Raw genomic sequence first — 19383 nt, 5'->3', positions numbered from 1 at the left:
TGCAAATTGGGGGCAGTAGGTAAAATACTTACATCCTATCTGCAGGGCAATGTTAAAATGGAAGTCATTCTCCCTTGATATTTAAGTATTACCTGGCTGGATGAGATCGCCTGACTGGCTTGGCTGGGCTGTAACCCTCCAAGCACTCGGAAATGCTTTAGGATCATGAGGAATCCAGTCACACCTATCTTCCTTGAATCCAGCTGCCTAAAAATACATCAAAAACATTCATTTGTATTTCTAAACTCAGCATGTTGTCAATTATTAATTTAAGTTGTTTAATTATAATAAAAGATGAGTTTCAGATTCTGATTTCCCAAAGAGTTCATGCTTCGGTTTACAATTCAAATTTTAAGAGTTAATTTAACTAAATTTGGTGTATTAAAATTTTACATTCAGTGCAACTGAATTTCAACAGCTTAATGCCACAATGAATTGGATTACACAAAACAATTGTTATAGAAAATAAGATACGAAAACTCCAATTAACATAATCATAATCAAGCAGAAGGTTTTAAATGCAAAATGTGTAAAAATAAGATAACCACTAAAATGTGTACATTTGCAGTATAGAGGTTACATGTTCAATACTTATCCTGTACCTAGAAAACATGGCTTTACGCAGAACTAGAATGAGAGCATCCTTGAGGGACATGCTGAACTTGAGCAATGGCTGGATAGCTTTGAGAAGTCCTTCGGCTGAGGAAGGTGTCAGGAAAGACAGGTAATCAAACATCTCTCTCACTTTAGGGGTCGACTCCAGCAGGATCTGGGGTGCGGACATCACAGTACTGGAGAGTAGCTCTATATAACACAAACGCATTCATTTCAGCTGAAAAAAACTAGTAAACCTAGAGATTAAGTCTTGCATTTTTCAACAAAATTTGGTCCTGCAACGTTAAATTTCGATATTGGTTATTGTTTTTATTTTATAAAATTTTCACACCCAGAAACAGCAACAAAAACATCATTACACAAATGGCTTATAACTTGTGAAGTTTGTTTTAAGACATTGCACTCCTGTATACTCCGGGGGTACATGGTCACTTAGTTGTTTCAAATGTGATCACATTTATTTTCATATTACACATCTGGTACTGTAAAATATATACATACCCAAATAATGGCTGACAGGGGTTGTTGCCTTGGTAACCACTCTGTTAAAGATATGCTCCAGTATGTCGGCTCTGACCATCTCGTGTGCCTGTAAAACAGAATACACAACTGTAACCTACTAATGAAGAACAGGATTTGGTCTCGTTTGTTTTTTGTTTATAATTTTCTTAACCAACGTATTCTGAGAAATTTTTAATTAAATACAAGCAACTCATCATTAGTTATGACAGCTGACAAGTGTGATACAGGAGGGTGTATATTTTACCTTGAATGTATGAAGTAATATTTTGCTGCCGAGCTGACAAGCACGATAGGAGGGTGTATTCGCTGGCACACAAGTCGTCTCCTCTACTCTTCCAAATGCTGCTTTTGGCCCAAAAGAGTCCATTAACGCAAAACCAAGTTGCACCAATCCCTGTATCACATGGTCCCAGCCATAGACACTGTACAACCAAACCGCAACATAAGTATAGTTTTGATTGATGTAACATCACTTTCAATCCCACCGACAGGATGTGGAGCTGCCAACATATATCCTAGGGTTATTCCAGTTAAATAAAATCCTATGGAAGGGCCCCAGAAGTCAAGAAATTCTATGATGGTGGGTGCTACAGAAAATGAATCACATCTATCCATGTTTGGATTGCCTTCCTATTATTTCTATTTAATTTATTAAATTAATTCTATTGGTGGTACCCCTTAACCAAACCTGGAGTCCTTGGGTGGGGTAGATGTTTTACTGGAAAAACCCTCAGATAGCAGACATGACGTAAATCACATCAGGGAGATTTTTACATTAATTATGTGTCAGATAAGTGAGATTTTTTACATTAATTATGTGTCAGATAAGTGAGATTTTTTACATTAATTATGTGTCAGATAAGTGAGATTTTTACATTAATTATGTGTCAGATAAGTATCAAGAAACAGGTTTGCAATATCATATACTATTTCTGTTGATAATCTTTCTAAATCTACCTGAAACTCCATCCAAAATGTTATAGGGTAATATGCAAAGGTGGGACTTCCTATTAAACCAGACTTACCAGTATGATGGAAAACCTCATCTCTCTTCCAGTGAAGACAATAAAAGTTTAAAGTTCTATATATGGATGCCATGGCCTCATATGTACATATAGTAAATACCATATTTGGTCATGCAAGCCAATTTTACAGGTAAGATTTCAGATTACACCGATCCATATTTAAAGGATATTTCTTCTGGCCAGTCATTTCCTTTTACAATTTTACGGTTTCTTTTACAATTTTACGGAAGTTATTTTGTGACCGATATCCCAAGGATTCAATGTTTCAGCCATAATGCATTATGTTTATAGCATGTATTTGTAAATTTACCCAAATGAGACATTATGTAATATTACCCTTTAGATTTAACAACTGATTTCTGCAACATTATCCGAGATAGGTTCAATTCTTAGCTCTTATGAAGCATTATACATTTTTATTAGATATGTAGTAATCTTAAGTTCAATTATCACTGCTAACAGAATCATTGTTCAACCAAACCCAAACAAACCTCCATACCCATTGGTTGGTTATTTGAAATTCATTAGCCAATCAGCGTTGAGATTACAAATGTGTTACACAGGTTTAAACATGGCCTAGTTTGACACAGAATTTTTGATCAGTGATACTGATGGGTAGGAGTGAGCAACAGAATAATCTACAGATATAAACTAGTATACAGGTAGGTTTGTTTCCTATAAAAGTTTCATTGTAATGAAGCTGAAGTGCGGACATGATGCATTTTTCACTTTGAATTACGGCGTCCGACTAACTGAAATCTAACCATTTTCTGATGTTCCATGGAGACAAAATACAATTCTACGGCTCAATATATATATAGAATCATATACCAAATTAAGAAAATTTAAAACATCTGTCTGTGAATTGAGACCATTCCCATCAACATATCTTGAACGGTTTGTTGACAATCACTATTTTCTCAAAATTTGGTTGTTTTACTAGACCGATGGCGATGGAGTTTCTAATCTTGATTGTATATTAGGTGTATCGACAGATGAGGAGAGTGCCTATGTATGACCTGTGGTTTAAGTGCTCGAAAATAAACACATTTACAGTAAATTGATTATGGGTATCTTTACATCTGATTTGCTAATTACTTTTCATCAAGACAACAAATATTGATTATAAAAGAAAATCAGCCTAACTCTATGTACAACACACCTGTTCTGTACGGTCTCCAGCACTAGTTCCTCTATTTGACAGCTCTGTGGGACCACCTCTCTTACCCATGCAGACTGGTCCTGTTTATCACAGTCCTTAAAACTCTTTAAAATTGTCGCTTTCAGAAAGTCAAATATCTGTAGAAATTAGAAACATACAAATCATCCATTTTTTGCTGTTCAGAGTACGATGTAGAGAATCAATACATAATGGTATAAAAATATCACTTTTTAACAGCTTCAAGGACAAGCGGCCTTGACGAGCCTAGTTATCTCAGAAATAAAATCTTAATGGCCAAACTGCAATCAAAATACCCACAAATCATGTTTCGCTGTCCAGCAATAAGCCCATCCTCTACTGTGTGTCAAAGTAAGGTATATTATTGACATTATCAGGGCATCCAGTATTAAAACCCTTGAGAGTATGTCTTTGACTTCCCAAAATGAGACTTGACTCTTCGAGATTGAAGGGACATGTCTATTTGACATGTTTTGACTCTTCAGATTTCTGAGAAATAGCTACCTTTATATGTAATGATTTTACTTCTGAAACTGGTGAAAAATCAAGGCTCAACAGGGTGCACTGATTATGTAGTTTGCAGTATTGCCAAAATTTTGTCCAAGCGAGCTATTGCTCTAAAATAATTACCAGCTAAAAACAAAAACTAGAATTCATACTTGATTTGAACATATATTCTAATAATAATTTTTTGAAATAAAAATTCACATTAAATATTTTAAAACAACAGGCCCAGCTCAACCGAATATTTCAGTGATTATGACAAAACACTCCCATTTAACTTATATTTAATACAAAGACTTTCCCTAGTTTGGGATTCTGCTACTCAGTGCCATATATAGCATTTAACACTTTAACTTAACTAAAATGTTGCTTTCTCGATTCTGGTGGAAAGTATTTCTGATCCTTCTGATCAAGTGAGCTAGAAATGTTAATACATATAAAACTCTTTACACACATACCTGGTCCTCAAACCTGTGGATACAGGACAGGGACAGAGCCAAGGCGAGGTTAAATGGGGCCAGTACTTGTGTGGTACATCCCTGCTGTAGACCCTGTAACAAATGTCAGAGGTACACAGGTATACGTCAAAGTATAATGTTTCTAATTTTTTTGCTAATGTGTGGGAATGTTTTATAGTGGTAATGAATCAGTTTATCTTTAAGAAAACTATAAACTTAAAATAAAACATTAAAATACTTTCAAGTCTGACAAGTTAACGAATACACATTTTCACAAACCTTGAGAAATTTGATGAATTCCTTGCCAAGATTGTGGTCGAGTTTGGTAGCAAAGCTGACGTGGAGTATGATGGTGCCCTCAATATGGCGGACAGTTTCCTCATTGTCATCTTCCATCAGATCCTCACTATAACACATAATTAAGATTTCTAGTAAAACATGTATACCTGAGGCTACATTGACAGAAATAAAACAAAAATACAAATTTTACCAAAAGTACGAAAATAAATTGTCAATGTATGGAAAACAAATCCTTTTCCAATTTGTTTACAATTTTGTTTAAAATCAAAAATTCTTTTGTGAAATATCAGTATCCAACAATAACTTAGTGATATTAAGTGAAGAATGAATTCTGTCAATTTTTTTTTTTTAAATTGGTAACATCACATGTGCTGTCTACCAATTTATGGCAGGGGGACTTCACAACACACAATATTGCGGACGATAAATAAAATTTCTCCGAAATAATCCAGGTATAATGAAAAAAGAGTACCGTAAATAATCGGGTATAGTGCGCACTCGCGTATAGTGCGCAGGTACGTTTTTGAGGTTCATTTTCAAAAAAAAAAAAAAAATTAAATGAACTTTTTTTTTTTCAATATTCAACTGCGCGGTAGATGAATTCTAAAGCATAAGATGATTGGAATTTGTAACTTATGAAAGCTTATTTACCCCCATTTAATTGGAATTACTGGTCAGATTTGACACATTGGATTGACAGGTTGTTTACATTATACCGCGACAGGCCTAGTCAGCTTGTGGAGCGGTCCCATCTACGATGTTGTACAAACAAAATAATTAATCCTACCCTCAATAACCTTGTGATTTTCACACAAGTATGATCTTTTGTGGTATTTGTCCATGATATATACTAAGCTAATTAAGCTCAATTATAACAAGATTGACTAGTAAGCTGAGTATAGCTACGTAATGTAACACAGGCCGCCATTTTGTTTACAGTACGGAAACAAGTCTGCTGTCGTCGTGCTGGTCACAACTTTTATATCAATGAAATAAACATGTGTAATGGATAAATCTACAGTGCATACGATAAATAAGAGTACCCCGGTAGTTTTCATAGTCAGATTGTATTTTACTGCCGCACGAGATAAAGGCATTAGTGTTACCCTTGCCTAATTGCGCATGCGTGCTGTTACAGCTTCCTTAAATAAACAAGTTGAACGTTATCAATTTCTGGCAACACTCTGGGTTTATAAGGTGATTAATTTAGAAGTATGAAATAACTAAATACTGCTATATCATTTCAAGTTTTGTTTAATGTTAATTGAGATATTATACATCGTTTTGTATCACAAATGAGTAGCTATGTCATATAGGATTTAATGAACAAGATCAATAAATTCCATATGTTAGTTATTTGTGTAAGATTCAGTTTACTGTAAACAACTTAAATTTCGCGAATACAGTACTTTATTTTGCGAACTTACCTCTTCAGATATATTAGCAAATACATGATTTTGCAAATGCTGATCTAGAAATTATGTAAAATTTGCTACTAATGAGTTTTTACAGTCATGGACTTAAGCAGGACTCCAATATCAGTAACCAATATCTTGGCCGATATCAAGAGGTGTCATTTTCGAATTGTGTGATTTACAGTATCACATAACTCTAACTAATGGGAATGAAAATGAAAAATCACTGATTGCTAATAAGAATTTTGATCCGAATGATATACACATGTTTCTCTACAAAGACAACCATGCAGAGTCATATATTAATTGTGATTTCATAAATTATAGACAACATCACAATAGTGTAATCACATATGTCTTACGATATTTACAACATAGCTATATAACATGGTAAAACTAGCCAGTTATATGGTAAAACTAGCCTAATTATTATACAAAAGATACCATGAAATCTGCTATGACTATCTTTAACACTATTTTCACATTCCAGTCAAATCTGACTCGCCACAATGCCCTGCTGATAAATACAACTTATTTCTAAGATGTACTGTTATTTACATGCTCACACAAACCTGAGTTCATTGGTTGATTTCCCACGGAAGTTTTTGTCTTGCTCTATGAAAAAGTTGGTAATTCCTTCGATGACTAGACGTTGATGTCCCTAAAATGAAATAAATTATCAAAAAAAAAACAAAAAACAATAGCTTGAAAAGTAAATAAAAAAGCCAAGTAAATTCCAAGTAACTCTGATCACTTTATAACTGTTTTTGAAACATGTAATATTTGAAAAGCTATTTGTATGCAACTAGTAAAAGTTACTGAAAATATATGTCAACTGCGAACATGTCCTGAATTAAATTGCCTTGAAAATCAATAATCTTTTATTGTAAAACAGCAATAAGTCAATGGTATGGTATGTTCAACCATATTTGATACTAATCAACCAAGCCAGCAGAACTGTTAGAAGTGATGTAAATTAAAAGGGTTGGGAAGGACAGGGGCCATGAGCTATAGACACATAAAATTCTTAATGGCCCATAGAAATTCGAAAGTCTTCCTTAGACAAAAAGCAAATGGCCCATAAGAATGTTTACATGTGGTAAATGGCCTATACCTAGACTCAGCCTTACCAATCCCTGCGTATATATTTAGAAAACGAAAATACTTTTGGTATCTCAGCGAGTTGGGATCTCTTACCAGTAGCAGTAGATGGTAAGATCGTTACGATCAGGATATCTGAAGACAATACTGATAATTCATGTATGAATCGTAGGAAAGTAAACTTTTCATACTTAGAACACTATAACACAAACCAATCTATTTATAGATGCTATAAACCTTTGCTGATAACAGAAGAAGTTGATACACAAGAGCTGGTAGGTCAGCATGTTCCAATTCTTTCATCATCCTCAACATCTTCTCCAGTACAAACTTGAGCTCGTCCAATGTCATGTTCACATCTTTAAACATCCCCGCTAGGTAAATCACACTCTGGGCATTCCACCTAAACCACAAAAGAATCATAGCATTATAATTCAATTTTTTAATTTAATTTGAAAAAAAAAATATGATCTTATTGAATTTGTTATTGCTTATATTTGACAATAGGATAAGTGCAAGCTATCTGCTCTAGCTATGTGGACTATTTTTTCTCTAAAATTTTCTTTGTATGGTAAATTTTACTCTGTGTTAGGCCCCCTAGAACAGAGAAAAATCACCAGAAGCAGAGGTGGGAAAAATTACAATGTAAACTCAAAATTTTCATGGTGATCATCAATGCATGGTCAATTAATTATATATTGTTATACAACATATGTACTAGTAAAATTTTAGAAAAAAACGTAAGATTTTTTCTCTTGTCTCAAAAAATTGAGAAACATTTATTCAATACGAATCCAGGGCGAGAAAAAACCCAGGTCTGATGGCCCGGGGCCAGTAGATTTGGTCTGTGGGCTAGTAAACATTGCGGACTACTTGCCCGATTGGCAAGTGCAAAAAAGATACTACTAATTCAGTTTAATTGGACAACAATGTTTCACCTTTAGGCAAGTTGTTTTGAATCCTAACTTGCCCAAAGCACCAGTTATGCTGGATTTTGGGCCTTACTGAAGCAATAAAAAAGCTTTTCTGACTTCCTATTTCTGACCAATGTCAAAACACTTTCACAGTATACAAATGAAGTATATTCAATGTTCCCTTTCCCATACAGAGAGGACGAACTTTATCTTTGAATTCTGAAGAAAAGTCAGAGAATGAGAAATACCTGCAGGAACAGAGACTGTTGAGGACATGACCTTTGTATTCTGGTCCACTCATACTGTTGTCACCATATATTACTGTTTCTTCATTAGCCAATGCTGACAAGATTTTTGGCAGAAGTTCCAGTCCTCTGTAAAAAAAAAAATTAAAAAAAAAAAACTTAATCGACAATAGAGTGAGTTTTGGTGCAAAAAAGTAAATTCCAAAAAATATGAAGAAAAGAAAATATTCAATATATATGGAGTAATTAGAAGCATAAAAGAGTTTGTTAATAACTATCCTATCCTAAATAGAACCCCACAATACCCGATCATCCCTTTAGATTTAGAAATTATTTTTAAACAGAAAAAGGGGTCTCAAGATTTTTACAAACTACTTATAAAACAAGAAAACATTGTTTTAGCTAAAAATAAGTGGGGAAATATATTTGATTTTAATAATGATGCATGGAAAAAGATATACTCTCTCCCATTTAGAATAACAAAAAATACAAAACTACAATGGCTACAGTTTAGAATAAATCATCACATATTAACCACTAATGCTTTTATTTACAAGATTGGCCTAACAAATAATCCTAACTGTACATTCTGTAATGGTGAAAGGGAGACAATCACCCATATTTTATGGGAATGTAATGAAGTTCAACAATTTTTGTTCACTTTTGAATCACTTTTAGAGATCATTACTATTCCTTTTGCAATTAATAAACAAGCTATGATTTTTGGATTATTTGAACATAAAGGCATTTATAATAAAGTTGATAATGAAATTATTTTGATTTTTAAACAATATCTGTACCAAACCAGGTGCGCTCATAAATCATTAAATGTTATGGCATTGGTAAATTTAATAAAAGATTATTACAAAGTCCAAAAGTATATTGCTCAGGGAAAAGGTGAACAGTGCCTCAATGTTTTAAATAATGAATGGAAAAAATGGTTAAAACTTGTTGAACTTGCCTGATCAAAAACGTTAAATTTAATATCTTTTATATATAAACCAAAGTCTGACCACCTCTCACCCTAATATCCCCCTATCTTCTCTCTATCTTCATCAACCCCCCCTCTTTTCTGTCTCTTTCTTTACTATAGCTCTTTTATATGTTATATTTTTGTTCTGCTGTTTCTTTGTGTTTTGTCTGATTCTGTATGTCTTCATGTTGTATGCGAGTGTGAATGTAAGGTGGGTTGGATCTAACATAAGTATTAGTGTGATCAGTTAAACTGTTCAAATGAGAAAATGAAGAAAATTTGTGAGCGAGTAATTATATAAATGTACTTGTGAAATGTAACCTGTTTGATGTTTATCATGCAAAATGTTTAAAAAATAAAATAAATATAAAAAAAAATTAGCCAATGCTGACAAGATATTTGGCAGAAGTTCCAGTCCTCTGTAAAAAAAAAAAATTAAAAAAAAAAATTAAAAAAAAAAAAAAAACTTAATCGACAATAGAGTGAGTTTTGGTGCAAAAAAGGAAATTCCAAAAAATATGAAGAAAAGAAAATATTCAATATTCAAAACTGACCAAGTTTTGGGAGGAGGTAAGGGGATCCTGAGTTTTGAACTTTGGAATTAGTTATCCACAATTGGTTGGCCTCAAAATTGGTTGTGCATGTGTCAGTAATCTTTCAACAATTAGACATAAATTTTACTATTTATAGTTCAGAGTATATATTAGAACACATCTTGCACCTCTCCATTGAAATTCTATGTATGAAATTCCTCATCATTAGCTAGGCAATATGTATGTGTTATATACAATTTAAAACAATGAATCAGGGTGACTAAACAAAAAGAAGAACAAGGTTTCTTGGCTTAGTGACTTTACTTAACCAGAAATAAGCTCATTCCCAGAAATAAGCCCATCCCTACCTATTACAATTCAGTCCAAAAATATAATTTTCTTAACATGCAATAAGCCCAAACTCTACTTTGTGTCTGGTTCCCTGGGCTTATTACGATATATATACGATAGATATATATGCTGGAAAGTTGTTAAATGTTATACTTACTTTCCACACTGGGCTTGGCCATTCTTGACCAAGTCAATAAATAAGTTTGACAATTCAGTCAGAGCTGTTCCTGGTAATCCATCAGCCTGAAATAAAATATAATATCCATAACAATAGTTCAACTCATTATGAAACAGTAATTTGGAAATCATTTTATTTTATAATATTTCTTAAGTGCTGATTTCCCAGAAGTTTATCATAACATACTGTAAAATTGGAGATTCTTGGATTACCTAGCTTTATGGTTTTAATCAAATAGTGTAGGTTTTGGAATACTGGCAACTAATTAAATTAATATAGAAAATAACTACATCCTAATAATAAAAGTGTTTTGTTTTTATCGTTAGTTTCTATTCACTCCCCAATTGTACAATTTTCCTGGTACCTCCAACATAAGAAGTCCCACAACATTTGAGGCATCTTTGTTGCTCATTTCGTTCCGCTCCAGCAGGTTAATACAGTGTGTGTACACCGATATACATTTCTTCACATTCCTTGGCTCTGTAGCAGATATGCCTATTAAGAAAAATGAAACCTTCAATTTACTAAAATTTAAAAATGTATTTTACTACAAATAAATGTTGCAGCAGTAGTAAGTCATGACAGCTGTTAGCATTGCATAAGTTTGTTTCTTTATCCAAATTGGAATGTGACAACAACTTAACATTGAGGCTTTCTTTTACTGGTTTGAGATAGGCCATTTTTGCTTCTTTTCAGAAGTAAGATGGTGAATTGGGCAGGAAGTTTTCAGGAGTTAACTTACAGAGATGATTACCTTCAATTGAGAATGGAGCCCATTCTCATTTTACATAAAAACCCTCAGAAAAAAAACTATCAGAACCATGCAGATATAATCCCAGTAAATTAATACAGAAATAATGCAGTGTAACATCTACATGTACATTCCCCCCCAATAGATGAAAGAAATACCAACCGTTTTGTATATTTTTCTCACCTTGCAAAATTGCTTGTAGTAAAGGCAGAACTTCTCCTTTTCCTCGGAGAGCTCTATTCTCAATCATCTGGGTAAGCTGTTAAAATAATACTTGTTTTCAATATGGGATACAATAATTATAGATGTTTACCTATCAAACTTTTGTTTTCTAGTGTAGATGTTAGAAAAAATATGTCCCAGCATGTAATAATAACCTGCTTTATTTCTTTTAATTTGTAGCTCATTTTACCTCAGACAAGATAGAGTAGTGCATGTAGGATATTGATAAAACCATAGGAATACTGGTAAATCACATGACAGAATACCGACTTTCCATTGGCTATACACATTGAGACGCCACCGTTATCTGGTTCAGGTACTATTTAACATCCCTTGACAACACTATCAGATCATAGTGCACACAAAAAAAGGCAATAATGTATAACCATATCCTTCTCCACTGAATAGACTGAGAGATCAAGTACATTTCTTCTTTAAGGTAAATCTGGTCAGGTGTGAACCCTGCCACCATCTTTTGGGGACAAGATGGACACAGGACTCAATAGGGGAGATAAAGGCAACTCTTTCAGATCATTCTTATCCTTTGAGATTAAAATATTTCAACCAAATTTGGTCTGGAGTGTTGATCGAGTTGGCTGAAGGAAGCTCAGATTTGTATAACCAGAGAATATTTCCCAAGGGGGCAGAGCATCCTGCATGAATATATATTCGGGGGGTTACAAGATCATTAAGAGAGCATACAATATTTTAATCGCTGAAGTATCAAGGATGGGGGCAAAGGGGTTGGACCTATTGAGGAGCCATGCATTGGATGTTAAAGTGTTCTTTTCAATCAAATAATTTAATTGGATAGTCATAATTTCAAAATCCTGTAAAAATCCCTGAAACACATAACTGTGTAGCGGGACTGGACTGGGTCGATCATCAGTGATCAGGTAGCTCAATTGGTAGAGCATCCGGCTAGTGTTCGGAGGTCTCAGGTTCGAACCCTGGTCTGGCCGCTACATTTTCTCCTCTCCTGTTACAAAATTGGCACCCAACTAAAATACCCACGGTGGTGGTATAAGGGTCTCGTTTGTCTTCGAGGGCGAAGACTTGAAAAAAAGGAGGGAGGTGTGTAGCGAGACTGGACTGGGTCGATCATCGGTGACCAGGTAGATCAATTGGTAGAGCATCCCCGGCTAGTGTTCGGAGGTCTCGGGTTCGAACCCCGGTCTGGCCGCTACATTTTCTCCTCTCCTGTTACAACTGTAAACACCATGCATATCTCAAACATGTACCTGGTATCTTAATATATCATACCCACCTCCTGGTTTGGAATTTCTTGTACAGTTTTCCCAAGTTCATTACTGAGACCATCTTCGTACAGCTTGATTATTTTTTTCTCCGTCATCCTAAGATATATTGATAATTTTATCATTGAGAGATTATTAATTATTACAGTAAATTAACTCATTTGTGTCGTTCTATATTAACTTATTCATGGTTTTCAAACGATTTATATTGGAAGTATAAATATATATAGACCTGTAATTAAATTCAAATCAAATGAAGGATTATAAATTGGATTAGGTGCGTGTAATCCTAAAATACAAAATACTATCATGATCACATCTTCGGCCTCACATTTTGATCATCAACAATAATATATCTTCATAATATATATTCTATGACTACATTGTAATGATGGTTATATTGCAAAGGTATCATTCAGTAATTAAACAGAGGTGTTCTTTTATGAACATATCTCAATATCTGGCTGTCTGGATACACATTCAGCAGCTGAGGGCTTGACTTTTTACTCAAATACACTCAAATATACTCAAATACACTCAAATACACAAAAAAATACTCAAATACAAATAAAATTCACTTCTATAACATCAATTTGTATGTGATGTGATTATTAATTTGTAAATATTACGACATCAAGGCCTGATAAAAAACAAAACCAAACCAACAACTTTGCAAGGGAGGTAACTCCTTTTCCTATACAACCTACCATACCTATTGAAAACATCAGTCTGGTTTTCTTTAATGTTTTTTAAGGCCTGACTCTTTCCTACAAATATATTTGATTATTATTATTTTTTAAGGATCTTAGTCTGCCTGTCTCTTTCTACTAAATATATAAAATATAACATGTATTATTGTTACTCAATCAAAATACTCTAGATTTCAATACATAAACCATAAAATGCTATGTATGCAAAGAATAATTTACTCATGCACAAATATTTTTTTTAGTTGAGTAAATAGACTTTTTGTCAGGTTATAGTCACTTTCAGCATTAAACGGAATCATCATGGATTAAAGGAAAAGTTTCCGTTCGTCCTTGTCCAAGTGTCACTTATACTCAAAATATAACAATACATGTACTAATGACTGTGTTCCATGCACTATTGTTCATGTGTTTTATTGTATAGATTTTAATTCCCCTTATCTCTCTATATGTATCTGTGTAAATTTATTTGTGCTTATCATATCTATTCCGATGCCGATGGCAAAAGATAATCAAATTTCCAGGAGGCATCAGAAGCGAACGGAGAGAGCTAACCATAGCACAGGATGTGATGAACTTTAGAAACAGCAGAGTGTTTTGATAAGTGAAAAGTTTGAACTTCGTCTCTCTCTCTCTTTCTCTCTCTCTAATATGTAAATATATGTCATCTTGTAAAAATAAATGTATTATATGTATGTAAAATTATATAGGGAAAGTGTTTAATATAAGTTTGATAACTTGTGCCCAATTCCCATGTATAAATTAAGATACAATAAAATATGTTTAAATCAAAATGTGTTTTATCATTTTCTCTTGCATTAATGACAAGATTTTTATTAGAATGAACGAAAACATTTGTCCAGTCTCATCTATTTTCATGGCATATTGTAGCACAATTTTCCTCTGTAAATTATTTAGATTGAAATTTTCTTCAGATCTGATGGGCAAATTTCCTTCTTCTATTTCAAATTAGTTATAGGTTTTTGTCCAACTTTGGTCTGAGCTGTCTTTGAGCCATGTAAAGCCGCCAATTTAAGGAAATTAATTATGACTTCATATAATGTGTTCTGTGACCTATGGAGCCCTTAGTGTTGAGCCCCATAGGAAAAAATCCTTAAGATTTTCCTTTAATGTAGGAATGACATGGTTTTTCTTAATCAGGTCCATACAGGTGCCCTAGTAATCACTCTGTCTGTTTGTTTGTTTGTCTGCCCATCCACAATAGTTCCTTAACTTTCATACTTATTGATCATGGCCAACTCCTGACCAAGACAAAGCTAGGTCACTTTGGGTGAGAGGTCAGGGTCATTTGGATCAAAAGGTGAAGGACAATGTAGATCTTTGACAATAATTCTGTCTGTTTGTGGGAAGGAAAAAGCTAACGTGTGTTTTATAGTATACTGTATTTATATTTCCATTAGCACAGAAAACTGTGATTATAACTGATAAAATGAATACTTTAAAGTCCTTCCAGTCAAAGCTAAAGCAGGTCAGCATTTTCTAAAGCCTAAGTTGAGTATAGGCTACACGTTCTTCAAATGTATAGTTTCATATAAAATATGAAATTCCAAAAATAGAATGAAACCTTTAAACATTTTTATAATTTTTGTAGAGACCAGTAGTCTTTCCCATATTTTCCAGTCCTTATTAAAGAAGTTCAGATGATTTCCCCTTTTACTGGTTGCAATATCTTGGAGTGTGGTATGTTTCTTTGATGTAATTTTTCAAAGCTGATAAAGACAGACTCTTTTCCTGGCACAGGGCTCGAACTTAAAGGTAGCCCGATAGTCTGGGACTAGTAGATTTTCTACCCGGGCTAGTGGTTTGAAATTCCGGTAGCCAAACGGACTAGTGGAAATCTTGTAGAACTTTATTTGATTAAAATGTTGTGGCATCTTGTGTTATATATGTATTTTCATCAAAATCAAACAATACTTCCCATTTCCTTTTTCCAGTAGATTCTATATTATTTTTACACAGACAGTTATAAAATTAACTTGCTCCTCTTTTCTGTTTGAAAAAAAAATCTAAGTTGGCAGGTATGTAAGATAGTTTTATGAATTCAGTGGAGATATCTTCTTTGGAAAAATTCTTTTTTATAGCACTTTTGACACTTTGATAAGTGAGAAAGTTAGTATGAATATTGAATTTCTCCATTAATTCTGTATAGCTGTAAAATCTACCATTGCTATTTTCTTTGACTATAATTTGTTTTATATAAATTCTTTTCTATACCAATCTATATAAAAAATGCTCTTATTTGTATTGTTACTAAAATAAAAGATTGTAAATGTTTCATTTTCAGATCGATTTCACTACAATTCTTAATAATTACATCTCTTTTTATCTTGTCTGATGAACTTTTCCATAAGAAATAATAAATTTCTGAATTCAGTCTCTTAATGAATATCACCAGGATTTGGTAAAGTAATAAAAAGATGATTTAACAACTTTATGAACAGATGATTTAACAACTTTATGAACAGATGATTTTTGCAAATATATATACATGTGTATACATGTTATAAGTATATTGAGGCAAAATGCAACCTCTCAAATAAAATTGAATAAAATTCATGTATTGCATTTTTTGTTTTTTTTTGCTTTTAGTTTGTTTTTAGATGATATGCCTACTTCACACAGAAAAAAAATCATCTAAATATATAAATGTACACATATATATTAATATACAATCCTGGTGTATTTCTGTTTTTGATAGGAAATTAAAAGTTAAAACAAAGATATGCGTTAAGCCTTTACCTAATTATAGAAAACGTTAAACATACATGTTTAGTGCACTTGAAGTAGAATCCTTGAAGTTTACTTATAAGAAGTAAAACCATCTTATGGACCATAATATTCAATCATATCATCACAGAGTAAATTTTGAAATTTTGAAGCCCATATGAATCAACACCTGATGGTCTTAACTTATTTCTCCTTGAACTGTTTAAGGGTCTCCATAGAATCTATATGAAATATTTTGCTTGTATATATGCCTCTTTTATCAGTTTAATGTTGTTTTTGTTTCTTTTTTATGTTAACAAATTTTGGGATATTGTGGTATACAATATATAAATTAAGGTTTAAATTATTATGAGTTTATCACATATATTCTTATTTTGGCAAAATGTGCTATAATTGTAGAGAGCATATGTTCTTAACATTGCTCATGTTATATTTTAATGTAATTATGATATATTTGATGTACTTAATATTAATTGCGCGAGGTGCAAAAGAAGAGTAACAAGCTGAGTCCCTGATACAATATTTTTAATTCATACTCATCTTTAAACTTGAGTTTTTATACTGCTGTTAAATGACCAGTTTAAGATAGTTCATTTTATATCTGGTTTAATTAGGTCTTAGGAAATTAAATCTTCAGTATATCTCACAGGTAAAAATTGGAGGTTATAGGACCCTCCTCCCCCTCACCCATCTCTCTCCACCTGCTAACACAGGTGTGACACCCTTTCATTACCTGGACAGTTCAGTTATAGCCTTAGGGGGACTCTTTCAATACACTGGTCAATTAGTGTAAGTTACACAGGCTAGTCAATCATCTCCCCAGGTGTGAAAAATTGCTCTACAAATATTGTAGAAATAACATCCATATCTGTGAAAGTAATGAGGGGGGTGGAGTAATTTATAAAATTTAACTAAAATATGGTAAATTAATATTGTCCAGTAAATAAAACCAAACAATATATCACACAGAAACTTGATCTTATTAAGTAGTAAACCATGGCCATATTATAATGCTCATAATCTAATTACTCATCACCAAGTTAAGGTAATAACATAAATTGAAGTTATACAACACAACTAATATGACTTTTAACATTCTTACATATAATAGTGGTTGTATGTTTTAAGTATTTATTTATATAAAAAATGAAAATCTATATTATGGAATAAAGATTTTTTGCCATCATCAGATGGAAGTACATCAACAATTCCTATTTATCTTTTAGTCTGATCAGGAAAACAAAATGGCTTTAAGCCAGCCAGCCCACCATCAGTTTCAACAGTTTAATCTGTTATTGATACATTTCCAAAAGTTTTTCTTAAGATCTTAGACTTCAAATTTAGGTTTCCAATATAATCAAATGAATAATAAGTAATAGGGGAAAGAAGGGAAAAGTAGAAAAGAGATCAATCTCAATGGCGGACACCAAGATCCCCTGGAAACTCTTGCTATACAGCTGATGGTTTATGATTATTTCTGATGATTTTTTTTAGAATGGATATTATTCATAAGTCTGATCTTAAACAATGATGAAATCCTGCTAAAGTTACACGGATATGTTGATTTCATTTGGAAGTCAATTCTAATAATCCACCTATTGCTCTTGAGATATAATCTAAATTTGATATCATTCATTCTAAAGTTGGTCACATATCTCTTCATACTACAGGTATTTTACAGTAATAATTATATTCATATGTAATGCTATCCACTCAGTGATTGAGATTACAGTAGACTACACTCGCTTTGTGGATATTGACAACTTGGTTATCATATTAACATACTACATGTAATTTAATTTTAAAGTTATAACTGAAATTTTATGACAGCATGGCACAAAAAATCATCTGGAAACTTTTTAACAGTTTATCGAAAAATTATTACGGAAAATATTAATTCATTGCCTTGACTTCAATTTTCAATGAATTAATTACTCAAAGATTGAAATATGGATTTGTGAGGGGGAAAAAAATCAATAAAAATGAATTATTTTACATAATACCACAAATTTGACAACAATTTTATACAGAGAATCAAATACAGTATAGAAATTCTTGTATTAAATATTAATTATAGCTATCTAGTATGAGTATTTTTGCATTTGTGAGTAGATAATCCGGATTTCAGTTTTCCTGCTCCTTTTTATTTTATTCGCGCCCAATGCGTAAACAAAAATTGGGTCGTGAATGGGGTAGGCCTATTTTGATTATCATTTTAAAATACTTCTTGAGAAAATAAATAAAAAATATTTTACATGTGACTTCTATATATATACAAAAGAATACTATTTTGGGTCCATTATATCATAAAAATATTCATTTCAGGTCCGTTATCGACCATTTCGACAATTCAACTCTGACGGCAATGGGGTCGTAAATCGGATATTTTGACAATTATTTCAAAATACTTCTAGTGAAAATTAATTTAAGATATTTTACATATGACCTCTACAGACACCAAAGAATACCATATTGAGTCCATTCTCTTATGAAAATATCGATTTCGGGTCCATTATCGGCCATTTCTGTAATTCAACTCTGACGACAATCGGGCCGTGAATCGCGAATGATTAAAACATTGATTTAAACTACTTCTCGGTCAAATAAACCACTAATGTTTTGCATATGATACAGTTGAGCATTTCAGAACAAATATTTGGCTCTGTTCTCTGAAAATAATGCTAATTTAAGCCCAATTTCCCAACGTTTTGATAATTCCAAGTCAATTTCAGTAAAGCCTAAATATCCCAACCGATCCGGGTATCATAGTTCGCAAGATCGTAGCCTGATCGCTTATTAACGACCATGTTACGCACAAAATAAGGTTATATGTGTGAAATACATTTGTATTTGAGTATATTTTTGTGTATTTGAGTATATTTGAGTGTATTTGAGTATATTTGAGTGTATTTGAGTAAAAAGTCAGCTGAAACACGAATTTATAAACAGATAAATGTCGTCCAGCAATGTATGAGGTGAGCTAACCTACACTTTCAGATATAGATCATTTGGGAAATTTGTTTCCATCAATAATCAACTCGATATTCTCGCTAAATGACTCAATCCACAGCATGTTTGTTTTGTAACAAAATCTGTAAAAGATTGTTTCATTCTCACCTGTCAAATATGGCGCGTTATATTTTCATTTCCGGTCTGCCAAGAACTGACCAATCGCAGGGCAGAATGTAAATAAAAATGTTGGGATCAAACCGTAGCCTCATCCACAGATAGGGCCACCTTCATAAATAAGTATACAAAATGTTTTAATGTTTGTATACAATTGCTATTCAGATTCCATCGTTGGAGGTGTGAATATTCATTCATTCATTCATTCATTCATTCATTCATTTAGTACTGATTGTATTATCATATAAATATCCATCAT

The 19383-nt window shown here is 32.8% G+C and overlaps 1 protein-coding gene across 1 annotated transcript in view; it reads right to left on the bottom strand.

The window, feature by feature from the left end:
• Window positions 1–19149, bottom strand: part of LOC117339475 (Fanconi anemia group I protein-like) — a 43175-nt gene extending 24026 nt beyond the window's left edge. Inside the window, exons 1-16 of the mRNA XM_033901084.1 lie at window positions 19116–19149; window positions 16700–16702; window positions 12555–12642; window positions 11249–11324; window positions 10679–10809; window positions 10294–10379; window positions 8283–8408; window positions 7358–7523; window positions 6592–6680; window positions 4584–4710; window positions 4305–4397; window positions 3325–3461; window positions 1382–1559; window positions 1117–1204; window positions 603–804; window positions 93–207 (exon numbers count right to left, since the gene is read on the bottom strand). Of these exons, the coding sequence (XP_033756975.1) occupies window positions 93–207; window positions 603–804; window positions 1117–1204; window positions 1382–1559; window positions 3325–3461; window positions 4305–4397; window positions 4584–4710; window positions 6592–6680; window positions 7358–7523; window positions 8283–8408; window positions 10294–10379; window positions 10679–10809; window positions 11249–11324; window positions 12555–12641 (1701 nt within the window). The 5' untranslated portion in view covers window position 12642; window positions 16700–16702; window positions 19116–19149. The remainder of the gene's footprint in view (window positions 1–92; window positions 208–602; window positions 805–1116; window positions 1205–1381; window positions 1560–3324; window positions 3462–4304; window positions 4398–4583; window positions 4711–6591; window positions 6681–7357; window positions 7524–8282; window positions 8409–10293; window positions 10380–10678; window positions 10810–11248; window positions 11325–12554; window positions 12643–16699; window positions 16703–19115) is intronic.
• Window positions 19150–19383: the final 234 nt, after the last annotated feature.

The sequence above is a fragment of the Pecten maximus genome, chromosome 12, assembly GCF_902652985.1.
Source record: "Pecten maximus chromosome 12, xPecMax1.1, whole genome shotgun sequence".
In the NCBI taxonomy this organism is placed as follows: Eukaryota; Metazoa; Mollusca; class Bivalvia; order Pectinida; family Pectinidae; genus Pecten; species Pecten maximus.
This window is presented reverse-complemented; position numbering and strand designations above follow the sequence as displayed.